The sequence below is a fragment of the Archocentrus centrarchus genome, chromosome 23 (assembly GCF_007364275.1).
Source record: "Archocentrus centrarchus isolate MPI-CPG fArcCen1 chromosome 23, fArcCen1, whole genome shotgun sequence".
Lineage (NCBI taxonomy): Eukaryota > Metazoa > Chordata > Actinopteri > Cichliformes > Cichlidae > Archocentrus > Archocentrus centrarchus.
The window spans coordinates 3,747,959-3,762,500 of NC_044368.1; the positions used below are offsets into that span (position 1 = coordinate 3,747,959).

A 14,542-nucleotide genomic window follows, 5' to 3' on the forward strand; every position below is an offset into this window, starting at 1 on the left:
TATATCCACATTAATTATGTGCAGTACACAAAAAACTATTTGACTTCTCATTAATCCATCTTGTTTGGATCTTCTGTTACACTAAAAATATTCTTGCATATCACACGAGGTCCTTTGTACTATAACATATTATCTTACTTGCTCCAGTAGACTCCTCCCTCAATGGCTTGCATTTCTCCAAGCATGGCCAGCAGCAGGGAGGATTTCCCACAACCCACCTGGCCCACAATCATTGTCAGCTGACCTGAGATGGAAAGAAATGGAAAAGGTGATGATGTTAACCTCTAACATGCTAAGTGAGGCCTGTGGAGTCTGAGATGCAGCTGTGGATTTAGGAGGTTAACTAATTTCTAGATAGTTTAAGCACAGACAGAAGAAGACTGAAGTAGTATGACTTGTTTGGAACAGTTGCGAGGAGAAAGCCTCTTCTCTCTAAAAAGAACACAGCAGCGTGGCTCAGGTTTGCAAAGCTGCATCTGAACAAACCACAAGACTTCTGAACAACATTCTTTAGACAGATGAGACCATAATGCACAGCAACACGACAACCAAGCAGCATATCAGCACAAACACCTCAGACCAACAGTCAGCATGGTGGTGGAGGGCTGATGATTTGGGGACCTCGCAGTCACTTAGTCGACCATGAACTCCTCCTAAACCAAAGTATAGTGGAGTCAAATGTGAGGCCATCTGCATGGTATAGAATATAGGCCAAGTATAGAAACACTATCTTTTTTTTTTTGGCCTTTTACAGCTTTATTGATAGGGTTCATGAGAATTTGAAGACCTTAGATGTGGCGGCACAGGTCAGAAAAGGTTAAGAAACCCTTCTGACAATAACACAACTGCTCATAATCTCACTGAGAACAATCAAAGCATGACAAATATGAAGTGAAGAAACTTAAGTCGTTCCAATATTTCACACACACACACGCAAACTAAACTTAAAAGGAGTTCAGATCCTTGAATTTCTGGTCTAATCACTTTATTAACTCCTTATCCTCCAAATGTAACCAGCCACCTCATGCTAACGTCTAACACTAAAACAATCATTGGAAAATGTCTGCATTTTATTAAACACCATCCTGCTGAAAAACTCTCAAAGACTAAAGTAGAAACACAAACATAACACTCCAGTTACTCTGAATAGCATTACACCAGCACTTGGCAGGACAACAAATCCCATTTGTCTTAGTAGTAGCATGACTGGGATTGCAAGCAAGTCACTTCCCAGGGGGAAATGCAAGTGTGTGTGTGTGTGTGTGTATAAGACATCCTACATAGACATACTACCATCTGTTAGCAGCCTCATCAAATGGTCTCCTGACATCTTGGTGTTTCAGTTACACGAGTGCAAAATTCCTGTAGCTCTCAATGTAACAGCAGGTCTGCATGCCTCATATAAACAAACCAGTGTCCTCACACTAAAGCAGCGAAGGAGGAACACAACGATAAAACCTTCAGGAGGCCTACAATCTATCAAGCTAGATTTTAAAATGTGAATTGAAATGTTACAGAGAACAGAGCCACTCAAACAAAGCGAGAGGCTGCAGGTTCAAATACGTGATAATATAGCAGTGAGAGGATCCTTGCCTGTGGCATGTGCACACTTTGGCAGTCATACTGGAGGACTTTAACTTTTTGGAAACATCAGAACGGAGCAGGTGATTATGCTTCTAAAATTACAATACTTGGTTTGGAAAATGACCAATCAGCACAGTCAGTTCTTGGCTGCGATTACATTCACTAATTTAACCACTGATATTATATCATATCATACATTGCTTAACAAATTTAGCAGACCACCACCCAATGTAAGGTTTATGCCATAAATGCCCTAAATTAACAGTATTGGTAATTACCAAAATCATTTTTGATGTTTCTTTAATGGTTAATCCAGCAGTATGTGCAAGCTCTTTAATCCAAATGATATTTTAATGATAGAATACTATTTTTTATTAAGAAGCTGAACAGTTAGTTATTTACTTCCATTCCTGAACAGAAAATTTTGTTTTAGTGGTTGAATTTTATACCTCATCAATTTCTGACTTCTCTGAGCTCAAATTTGGGTATAAAAACAGGAATTCAGTTTGTTATCCATCTAATAAATAATGTCATTTTTAGTTTTAAACAAGAGTTCAAAAAAATTATTTTTTTCTAGTTTTTATGGCATGTGGTCTAATAAATTTGTTAAGCAGTGCTTATCAAATCAAATCAAGTTTATTATACAGCACGTATAAATAAACATCACGTAAGAAACAAGGCTAACAAAAAAAAAAAAAAAACAGGTCCTAAAAACTGTGCCTTGAGGTACACCATAAGTGACAGATACAGAACAAGACTGGCAAACCAGGCACAACTGGTCTACAGACAGCAAATTAGAATCTAAAGGAAGAGTAGGAAGAAGAACCTGGCTTATTAGGTTTGACGTATCCAATGTATCATATATAAGACATACCCATTTTTCTCCTTATACAAGCCTGAGTTATGCTACTACAGTAGTGTTGTGTTGCTGCTGTTTTGAAAATTTTATAGATTCATAATTCTGAAGAACAAAATTCAAACAGCATCAGCAGTAATAACACAGTGATAAGTAAAAAATAAGGTCATTTGCTTTAGATATTAACAGTTCGGTTGAACAGGATGCCAAATGCAGTTTTACTGGATTAGGTGTTACTAATTGTTGATGATTTTTGAACGCATTGAAGGCGTTTAGCCAGGTTGAAATGTCAGGCCTACCTGTAGGGATGCGGATGTTGATGTCTGACAGTGTCAGTAGGTTATTTCCCCAGGTGAAGGATCCACCCGTCACCTACAAAGAAAATTTTTAAAAATTAGAAGAAAACTAAAGGGTTATACAGCTATTCTTTTCAGTGCACAACTCACAGTAAAATCCCATTATGCAACATGAATACGTGCTGTTTTCTTGTTATGTGTAGATCCATTAGGGCAAAGGACATGTCCCACTTTATGCTCTGACCCTGAGTTTAAGAAATCGTAACAGTGCAGTGAACACCGCTGAGATATCACACACACACAGGGCTAATGGCATGAGGGACACCAAACCTAACGTCATCCAGTGACGCATTTGACATCGAGTTCATTTTGGTGAATACTGACAAATAAAAAATGGTTACACAAGAGGGACAGGTGCTGCAGCTTTGGTTTGTCAAGGCAAGCTATGTGAAGGCCCCGATCCACACTCACTTCAGTAGTATAACAAGCAGGACCATTTGAAATCTGAGATTTGTGTTTAAGATTGCAAAAAGCAGGATGCGGAATAAAAATGGAAAGTTCAGATATTATTAACAATCTGACAGGGAGGGAAGGAGAGAGGAGACATGTAAGGGGGGGGGGGGGGGGTGAAATTAAGAAGATTTGAGATTTCACCGGGGGTCAATAAATGTAATAAAAAAAATAATAGAAAATGTGCAGCTGCAGGAAATGGCCCATATATGAAAAATAGTAGAAGCCTGTATGAACCTTATTTAAAGCTTCTTATGATTTAAGGGGATCAGCATAAACAGTAACATTATATCTGCATCCTGTCTGGATTTCTTCCTCAATCTCAAAATGAGAAAATGATAAATAAGCTCTTAGTCGTTCTCTAAAAGTATGGATGCAGACTTGGAGCAAACATTACTCTGTAGTCTTGGCTGTTTTTTTTTTTTTTATTATTTGGACCCCTAAATTTAAATTAAGGGAGATGTTAATCTCTATAGATATGTACATATGAACCCTAAAGCAAGCAACATAAATTTTTATAGTGGAAACTTGTAGCCAGCAGCTTCCTGTTGGAAGCGCTGTCTTACACTTTAAAAGCAAATAAATCGGAATCATTGTTCGGTCGTTGCACTTCTGTCCATCTGCAGCTCTCCACACAGACAGTTTGCCTGGATGTGGCCACAAAAATCAGAAAGCTTCCAGGACTCTTGATCGTGTTCCTTGCCTGCATGTTGTGATTATTCATGTGCAGAAATCACTTTCTGCATCACTGGGAGAAACCAAATGCTGAATGAAGCATTTAACCAGCTGCAATTCATCCCAGAAGACAAGAAACCTTAAAGGAGGTCTATTATGCTCTAGTTCCATATTTTTATTTTTGGACTCTAGTAAAATAGTGTTACTGTCATGATCCTGAGGTTTGACCCTGCAGAGTTTTTCTTCACTTTGTTTCTCACCTTTGTATTTCTCTATTTTTCTATGTTCTTATTATCTGGAGTTCAGTTTCCTTACCTGTCTCATGTTCTCTTTAGGTCCTGTCTGAGTGGCTGTATGTTTGTATCCTCCTGTGTTTGTGCTGCTCCATGTTTTGTCAAGTCTACATGTGTGTCATGGTTGGTCACTTCCTGTTTTATTTTGACATTCCTTTGTTCCCTGTGCTTTGTGTTTGTTTCATTTGGTTCACCTGTTGTTCCCTGCTGTCTCCGCTCTCCCTAATTTCCGTATGTGTATTTAAACCCTCAGTTTTCCTCTTGTTGCATCCTTGTCATCGTAGCTGTCGCTGACTCCCCTGCTGTATGCTTTATGTTCATGGTAAGTTCATAGTTCTTCACTCTTAGTTCAAGTTTATGCGCTAGTTCAGTTCAAGTCCATTTAGTATTTTGTACTGCTGGCACCTGTAATAATAATAATAAATAATAATCCTTATTTATCTCATCTTTGGCCTTTGTGTAGGCCCTCAGTTCATCCTCAGTCTGAAATAAGCCATTTTAGTTCCTCTAAACCATTCTGTGGGAGTTCACACAGTCTCCCTGTTCTTGCACGGGTTTTCTTCAGGCAGTTTCTCTAAATATTGAAAAACACATTAGGTTAATGCTGCCTGTGTCAGGACTCTCTCACAGTTTAACATAGTTTAAAGATACTTTGGGCTGCTCCATTATTCCCAAGGGGTCACCACGGTGGGTAGCTCCACATGTTTGATTTGGCAGATTTTTATGCCGGATGCCCTTCCTGACAAAACACCAAAGGGATTTGTGTCCCTGTGATATTTAGACAAATGTGCAAAACACTAAACTATGGAGACACTTAACTTTCTGATAAAGAAAGCTTAAAAAAATACAACTACCTTCATGTTTGAACGTCTGCTCTCAACTGATTCATACAGAGCTGAGAGGAGAAAAAACTGCCCCAAGTCTGAGCTTCTAACTCACAGGGATTACATACACTGACCCCATCATGTGAAACTTTGACCATGTTTAACATCAGCTTCCACCACTGTAAATACATAGTTGATAGAAAAAGCAAAGTAGAACCCCTTCAATCGCTATAACATGGGAAAACCTATCATATCTGCGTTTATGTAATGCATAACAGATGATAAGGTGATTCTTATCAGCTTATCATTTGTTGTGTTCTACACTAAGAAGTCAACAAGGACTGTGTTTAATATGGAAAAGCTACAACTCTAATTGGGGAGCTGCTGTATGGACAGTAGTGTCACTCCGCAGGGATAAGACAGGAAGAGGAGTCGTCACAGAGGGGCTGAGAAAACCTTGGACACATTCACAAGGCCCTTTAAGGGGCAACAAATTCTCATGTGAATTCTACACTGCCTGAGAACAGCAAGAGTATGTGCACACACACATGTCACACGTATGATCCCAAACAACCACAAAAGCCCATGGATGTATAAACAACTGAGATATGAAACAGCTGCTCATAAAGTGAAATAAACGGCAGCAACAGCAAGCAGCTCTTCTGTGCTTGTCCAAGCTGGCGCTAATTATTAAAAGGTGCTTTTATTGTCCGTACTGTCCGCTCTCCAGGTGTGCAGTTCGTCAAGAAAAAAAAACAAAGAAAACCAAAAAAATGGCTGCAAATAATAAAAAAAAAAGATGAACAATCAGCTTTGTTGAATGTGAGAAAAACAGCCAATAGCACGCCTGAATGAGTTTCCTCTCTCATTATTCCCATCAAAACAGAAACCTTTCCTCTGTAGCTAAGCATATCCATCCCCAAGGGTCTATTTACCCTTTAGAGGGAACCGTAAAGGTGCCAGGCAGCAGTCTGGACAGCTGAGTTCACTGCTTCTCAATATGCTCTTTATAAACCACTGCTTATAACCACACAGAAAACTCTCCAAGACATCAGCGGGTCTGATATCAAGACAAAGGTGCTGAAACGTGCCTCCAGTGCCATCAGCCACTTGCTTTATGTCACATCTACAACTTTAGAAAGTCAGAAGTCTCCATTACTACTACAGGAACCACAGTCAGTCCCTCTAAAGCTGCCAAAATACCAACAAGTTCATTGATGAGTGGCAAGAAGTTCATGTGTAGAACAAATCTTTACATCTCCTCATACGCTCTATCTAACCTTACACCCCTGTAAACACTCCCCGACATATGAACTTTGAGCTGACCTTTACAGCCACATCCTCCGTCTCCGAGGGTCTCATCTGTCGCCTGGTTGGCTGCTCATAGTTGTCCATCTGGTAGCGCATTGGCTGCTTCCTGTTGATGGCTTTGGTCTTGAAAGGGACACCAAAAGGATAAAGAAGAGACGGAAGTGAACATTTACTCATAAACATAAGACTTTCCTGCATCTGCTCTAATTCCTCAGGGAGTAGAAAATGTTGCCCCAGTGGTCTCAGTCCTCATTATTTTATTATCCAGACACACTGCAAATACAAGCAAAGAACATGAAGGTCTTTGAACTGCATGTGAAGTTCTACAACTAAGATCTGTGCAGAAGATTTAAAGTGTTCATGCATCATTAAGAATCATTGTAAATGTTGTAAAGCAGAAGAAATAAAATAATAATAATGGACATTAAAACCACAAAAAAACCCCTGTATTACTGTTAGCACTAACACTGCACTTATACAGTGTAATTTTAGTTGTTCAGTCAGAGATGATGAGTTGGAAAATGTTTTTCAAATGGGTATGTTTGTATTTGCTTTCCTGTTACAATCCTATCTGAAAACCATTACAGCTCTAATGAATTCTGTGAGTCACTCAGATTTGTGGTCTGACTGTCCATTTGGACACAAACAGTGAGAATCCCACTGCAAGGCAAAAGACTCCGATAGCCACAAGATTAGGGCTGCGTTTTACTGAGTGGTTATGTTAGAAGACCCCAAACAGCCTCAGAGACACAGCAATTAAACATAAAAACTGTTACATTTGCTTTCTGTGATGAGCGATCTTTTTTTTTTTTCATTGATCTGGTATCCTAACTCACCATCCCCAGGGGTTTCTTTCCAGCCTCGAAGGAAACAGATATGTCACCGTTTCTCCAGCTGTCGTCTCCAATTTCATCACTCTGAAGAAACTCACCAAGCTTCTGGACACTGTGAGAACACCACACACACACACACACACACACACACACACACACACACACACACACACACACACACACACACACACACACACACTGCATTAACAGTATGACTGTGATGATTCCAATACCAGTGATGTCTCAGGAGTTTAGAGTTTCTCCTCACTGCTGTCGGGTTTCCTCAATGTTTCTTTAATTAGATTTACCGTTGAAACCATGTCCAGTTTGTCCTCCTTGTTTAGTCGTGTCCACATCCCAACCAGCTGTCCACAACCCTTTTACAATACAAATAACACTCACCTGACCAGAGCCTTCACGGCAAATCTGACAACAGTGGACAGCAGGAACAGCGGGGTGACCAGGATGTGAAACAACGCCAGAGCTGCGAAGGCCTCCGAGGGTTCGGGTCCATTTTCATTGATGAAGTGATGTGTCACAAATGTCTGCAAGATTAAAAATGTCAAATTTAATGTCCCAGAAATCTGCACGCAGAGCATTTAAAGGAGAGTTAAATTCATATAGAGACAGGGGTAAAATTGGCTTACCGCAAGAACGGCGGCAATGGGAATAGCAGCATTCATAAAAACTGCACAAAAAAAGAAAACAGGTTTTACTGGCAGGACAGTAATTTAAGTGATTTAGGTAACGATACAAGTTTTCTCTTTAAAAATAACTTAAGTCTGACACAATTAGCCTTTTTCAGGTCCAAATTTCATTCTGAAATCTTATTTTAACTATTAAAATGTAGATGCCTGGACAATGCGGGCACAAGGGCTGCAGTGCAGACTGAGGTTTTTATATAGTGCAAAATCACAACAACAGTCACCTCAAGACAAGTGTCCAAACCTTTGACCGGTACTGTATGCAGTGCCTTCTAATAAACCTGCCTAAGCAAAGCATGCAAAATGTAAATAGAATCAACTGAAAACCAAATGCGCTACTGTTGTAATTCATTTCCTAGGATAATAACAATTTATATTAACCATCGCTGAATATATGTGTGGTATTTTATATAAAACAGATTCATTCTGCAAATGTCAACCACGTTAAATTTCTGCAACTCTACAGAAATTCTGCTCACATATGTAAAACTCCTACTGATTTTCATCTTACTGGACATAGATGTGTAGAAGGCAAAGGTTTTGAGGCTGGTGAGCTCTTTGCCTCTGGTGTCCTCCACGCTGTCACAGAAGATATTCTCCCAGGCATAAAGCTTCAACAGCTTTATCCCCTTTAAGATCTCTGTGGTCTTTTTCAGTCGATCTGTAGAGTGTTCCTGAAAGACCAAACAAGATATTCAGTGAAGTCTCTGGAGCTTGAAAAAGGCGACTGGACTTCTTTTTGTTTCTTGAAGACGTTTCACCTCTCATCCGAAAGGCTTCTTCAGTTCTCAACCAAATGGTGGAGAGACCCAGGTATTTAAACCCCTGTGGGCGTAGTCCCCTGGAGGTGGTTATGACCCTCTATTGATCATGTGCTTGAACACATGTGCCCAGGTGTGAAGGGGGCGTGGGTCATATTTAATCAGTGGTTTCAGTTGAAACCAACTTAGGACTCCGCTCCATTGTTTCCTGTGGCCTATTGAGGTCACTGGAACAAAGGTGTGAATGGGGGTTGAGACGTCTGGGAAGGGAGCTCAGGACAGCACTGTAAGCGGGGGAAAGTTGGTGACGTAATCCACCTCCTCTGTTCAATGATGGTTGTTCACAGTGGACATAGATGGCTTCTTTCACTCCTCTTTCAAACCATCTGTTTTCCCTGTCCAAAATGTGGACATTGGCATCCTCAAAAGAGTGCCCTTTTTCCTTCAGATGCAGATGTACTGCTGAATCTTGTCCTGTCGAAGTGGCTCTTCTATGTTGTGCCATTCGTTTGTGAAGAGGCTGTTTGGTTTCACCAATGTAGAGGTCCGAGCACTCTTCACTGCACTGAACAGCATACACTACATCGCTGATCTTGTGTTTGGCGGGTTTGTCCTTGGGATGAACCAGTTTTTGTCTTAGGGTGTGACTTGGTTTGAAGTATACTGAGATGTCATGCTTGGAGAAAATTCTTCTGAGTTTCTCTGACAAGCCTGACACATATGGGATGACAATGTTGTTCCTCTTGTCCTTCCCATTCTCTGTAGTTTGTGTTTGGCCTTCATTCCTGTGCATCTTAGCTGATTTGATGAAGGCCCAGTTGGGGTAACCGCATGTTTTGAGGGCTTTCTTAATGTGTGTGTGTTCCTTATGCTTCCCTTCTGCCTTAGAGGGAACACTTTCCGCACGGTGTTGTAGGGTCCTGATCACCCCAAGTTTGTGTTCCAGAGGGTGGTGGGAGTCAAAGAGGAGATACTGGTCTGTGTGTGTGGGCTTCCGGTAAACTTCAATGTTGAGGCTTCCATCTTCCTCGATAAGCACCGCACAGTCCAGGAATGGTAACTTGTTATCTCTGGTGTCCTCCCTGGTAAAACGTATGTATTTATCCACTGAGTTAATGTGACGATAATGTGTTCAAGCACATGATCAATAGAGGGTCATAACCACCTCCAGGGGACTACGCCCACAGGGGTTTAAATACCTGGGTCTCTCCACCATTTGGTTGAGAACTGAAGAAGCCTTTCGGATGAGAGGTGAAACGTCTTCAAGAAACAAAAAGAAGTCCAGTCGCCTTTTTCAAGCTCCAGAGACTACTATGACCTGGATAACTGAGAATCTACACAGACATATTCAGTGAAGGTTTCTATTCAAAAATATGCAGGAAATAGGATTTATTGAAAACATTTGCATTAACATATTCCTTACTAGTGTGTTTTTCTGTGTGTCTGCTAGCTTTGTTGCTATAAGGTACTGGACTGGAGCCAACAGAACTATGACAGACGCTCCTACCACGGCACTCCAGCCCAACAAATGGCGGAGCAGGATTACACCCATCACAATCTGCCAAGGAACAAAAGGACTTGACTTGAAAAAGCATTGACAGGAATTAATCATATCCAAAAATGTTTAGAAATATGGCTTCTCCCACCTGTACGGGCATGGCCCACAGGTTGGGGCAGAGGAAGAGGAACCACATGAGCTGGTTGGTCTCTATAGCCACCAGGTTGTTGATCTGCCCCAACGTCATCTCCCCCATGGACATGTTGGAGGTGGATAGGCGCAGGATTTTGTTGTAAATCATTGCCTAGTTAAAGAAAACAACACAGATAAAAGAAAGTAACTGTATATAATATGGAGGTTAAGAAGATGGATGGATGGATGGATGGATGGATGGATGGATGGATGGATGGATGGATGGATGGATGGATGGATGGATGGATGGATGGATGGATTCACATATGCACAGTCACTGTGCATATGCAAGCTGCTTTGTAACCCACCTCCAGCCCAGCTCCTCCTTTGCAAGATGAGCCTGACTTAATTATTGTTACTTTGTTCTTTACAGGGAATCTTGCCGCTGCTCTACCATTGCATTCATGCACATGGAAGTGTGGGGTAGTCGCAGAACAGAATCAATATCAATCTTTTTTTGACTTTGTGTTCCTGAATAAACTATTTTTGATTTGATTTAGTGCCAGCATTTGAGTGATGGGGGCATTTCTGCTGGTTCCTCAAATATTGGTGATATATTTGGTACCTAACTTGGATTATTTGTGAAATAAAATATTGCCTAGTCCATGGTGATATATTTCTGATATGATGGATGTGATGTCTTTTTAGTAAAATATAGTGACAGCAAAATACTCTGTGGGAAGATTTAATCTAAGCTGACTCCTGTTTATGGCACGCAGGTTTCCACGAATACATTCATTACGAGCAGTATTATTCTGAGGTTTAATAGAGAGCTGCAGCTCCATGACCTGGAATGCCGGATGTTTTATCCCACTGAGAGAATCATCTAAAAACATTTTACCACTACTCCCATGTTTGTGTCAAACAGTAACCTTCAAGACTCCAAGACCTCCAAAATGAAATGTCAAAAACTGCAGTTCTTTGAATGGCCACTTGGGGCTGGGTCCAAAAGCAAGTCAATCCCCACAGATCGCCATATTAAAATGTCTATCTTTGGAGCAGAAATAAACTTGACTTCAGCTTGGTACATAAAAAATGCTAATTCCTCCCTTCATAGGGCGGATATTTTTTTTTTTTTTTAATCTATGCATTTAAATTTTAATAAGGCCTAAAGTTTGCATTATTAGAGGCATGGACACTTTGATGAACAGATGTCTGTAGATGCTAACTGCGTACTAGGCTTCACTTCTACTAATACAAGTCAGTGAACTGGACCTCTCTACCATGTTTGTGCTGTTGGTGCATTTTGGAGCATTGCAATTACATGCAAACTAATACGGTTTGCTGTGTTTGTAATTGTACTAATAGACATCCAAGAAGTCCTTCTTTTTGTGAAACTGTAGTATTATTTGATTTATATGTTAATACTTATTAGCAGTTTTCTAAAGAAGCTAGTAGCTTTACAGCTTAGGTCTCTAATATTTTATTTGTATGTTACTTAGCAAATATCATTGTCTACATACAGTCTATTAATGCACCCTGGTACACAAACTTGGCACTCTAAACTCTCATCCAAATATGGCTACTTCTGGCTCCAAAATACCGCGATGGCAACAGTCTTGAAACTGGATTTTATTTCTGTTTCCTTAAATAGCAGATTAAAGGCTACTTGCTTACTTAAAATAAAAAAAGAACACCTTGGGTGCCACAGTCGCTCACACGGTTGTGCAGATGACCCATATGCTGAAGTCTACTACACAGGCCTGGGTTTGAATATCCTGTGTGTCATCCCCCAACTCTCTCCCTGCTTTCCTGCCTCTGCTGCTGTGTACTGTCCTGTCTTCATAAAGGGCTAAAATGCCAAAAAAATATATTTAAAAAGAACACCTTGAAGATAGCATATTGTGTTAGAATTCAACATCCAGAAACATATATGTTAATAGAAAATTCTTTTAGCTTTGGGTCCTAATTGGTTAATGGAGAGCTTCATCTCCATAGTGTTGAATGCCAAAGGCCACCTATAAATAAACTCATGACTTACATAACTGAATTATATAGAAATGCTAACTAACTGCTTTGACAGCATCTATTATTTCTATTGGGAGTAACATTAAACTGATACACCTCTGAGGCATCACGGGGATAGTTCATGAAGAGCTTTTTCAAAGCAACAGCCGAGTGTGAAAACACAGTGTCCGAATTTAATTTTCCACGATGCTTCACTCACCAGCAGAGCTCCTCGCATGTTGATGCCTGTTTCAATGGTGACGTAGTACGAGGCCTGCAGGAAGGTTCTCTGCAGGATTAAAGCCAGGAAGAGAAGAACAGCCAGGACGGAGCTGTTCTGCAGCAGCTCAGTGGAAGACATGAAGTAGACGCCCAAATAGGTCTCCTACAAACACAGAAAACGTGAAAAAATAAGGTTCTTCTAGGCAGGCTGATATCAGCTCACTGACATTTCATTCGATTTTCGCTCATTTGTGTCACATCTGTTGTCTATTCCATAAGCCACAGTGGTGGATGCATCAACAGGAGCATATCCTTGTTTTATCATGAATGAACCCACAGAGTATGACCACATTTTTTTTAATCTTATGTTGAAAATAAAACTTAAATTTCACAGCTCTAACTGTAGCTACTGCACATACATCAGAGTCTCAATCATATCCATCCATCCATCCAGCACATCGGAGGTTTAGGATGAATGTTTCTGCAACAACAAATGTGATTCACAACATTTTCATGAAACTATTCATTGACCCCTCATGGATGGAGTCGCTCTGACCCTGAAAGAAACTACGCCCATTAACATAATGACAGGATAGAGAAAGAATCACTTTCTATTGATTTGCAGTGACCTCCAACTGTGACGGGACAATAAGGAGAAAGTAAATTACTATCCAGGCTGGATGTTATCCATCAGCTGGTAACCAAGCAACTGATGACTGAGCCATTCATGGTGACTCTCAGTGCTCTGTGTATGAGGGTTTTGAGTCAGTAAACATGATTGATGTACTGAAATATAGCAATTTTATACATTTTTTTCCCCATTCGTGCAACAAATAAACAAAAGCAGTCATTTGTAGTCGACTATTTTATCTTTTAGTTCCTTAATTTTTTTTTTTTAATTTAATCAATGATATGGCACATGAGAATTTTATCCATGGATCCCACTTCTGGCACTATGAATAATAAGAATATATATATTTTTACAGTGATAAATAAAACTGGATTAAAAAAAAAAAAAAAAAAAAGTCAAACAGAATCTGTAGCATAAAAACTCTCAGCGTGGCGCTCTGCAGTCTTTCTCTCTGTGTTAAAGTGAGACAGAGAGTGTGAGGTGAGTGGGGAATTTTCCATGTCACTCAGAAATGCACCCGTGCTCTGCTCTCTATCTCTATTGCCCATTATACCCACTTTAACCAGCAGGCACAGACCTGACTACAGCTCAACATCCAATATATACCAGCATCCAGCCAAACGAACTGCATGAAAATACGCTGTCATTACAAAAGCTTCTGTTCTGCCTCTCCTACAGGCCCTGACTGCTTTATGACCTTTGGAGAGGCTGGCATGGGTTTAAGAGGAGTTGATGTCTCTGATCACTTCCGCCGGTGTATATTTGTTTGCCAGAAAGGCCGTCTGTGAAGTGCCTGCTTTATCTCTGTCTGCTGCACCCTCTTTATTGTAGGGAGACATTTATATTGTTTTCTAATGTATACGAGCTGCAGGTTTGGTCAAGCTAATTGTGATTCATGAACACTGGTGTTTATCCTAAGATATCAGGAAGGAAGATATACAGATATTTGATGATTAGTTGAATTGAGTATACAATTAATGGGTTAGTCCACAGACCCAACATTCAATGGGCAAAACATGATGGAAAAGATTAAGAAAAAAAAGTAAAATAACAAAAATCCAAAAAGATAACAAGCAAACCAGACTCAGGAGTAACACAATGAACTAACAAAGACTGCGGGGAGGCAAAGGAACTAAGGCTCAGTTCCAGTCTGGTCTCTGCACCTTCTCCCACTTATTGTCACTTCATCTGCACACTTGTGTTATAAAGCTCTCCAACACCATCGAGTCTGTATCCGTGCACTCTTACAGACCACACACTGAAGGTGAAGCACCCGTTTCACGTCACGTATGTACATGTCACATTCATGAGATTTTTTCAAAAGGGCTGCCTCAATAATAAACAATTAAATGGCTCAACTTTTTAGAAATGCTTGTATAAGACATTTTTTTCTGTTCAATCTATT

General features: G+C 40.2%; 1 protein-coding gene across 3 annotated transcripts in view; it reads right to left on the reverse strand.

Annotated features, from left to right (window-relative positions):
- The window catches only part of abcc9 (ATP-binding cassette, sub-family C (CFTR/MRP), member 9), a 76,560-nt gene that overhangs the window by 39,557 nt on the left and 22,461 nt on the right, over positions 1 to 14,542 (reverse strand). For all 3 annotated transcript variants that reach the window (XM_030719935.1, XM_030719936.1, XM_030719934.1), the window contains exons 9-18: positions 12,505 to 12,669; positions 10,294 to 10,449; positions 10,071 to 10,205; positions 8,398 to 8,560; positions 7,830 to 7,870; positions 7,585 to 7,727; positions 7,186 to 7,294; positions 6,365 to 6,472; positions 2,740 to 2,812; positions 139 to 244 (exon numbers count right to left, since the gene is read on the reverse strand). In XM_030719935.1, the coding sequence (XP_030575795.1) occupies positions 139 to 244; positions 2,740 to 2,812; positions 6,365 to 6,472; positions 7,186 to 7,294; positions 7,585 to 7,727; positions 7,830 to 7,870; positions 8,398 to 8,560; positions 10,071 to 10,205; positions 10,294 to 10,449; positions 12,505 to 12,669 (1,199 nt within the window). The remainder of the gene's footprint in view (positions 1 to 138; positions 245 to 2,739; positions 2,813 to 6,364; positions 6,473 to 7,185; positions 7,295 to 7,584; positions 7,728 to 7,829; positions 7,871 to 8,397; positions 8,561 to 10,070; positions 10,206 to 10,293; positions 10,450 to 12,504; positions 12,670 to 14,542) is intronic.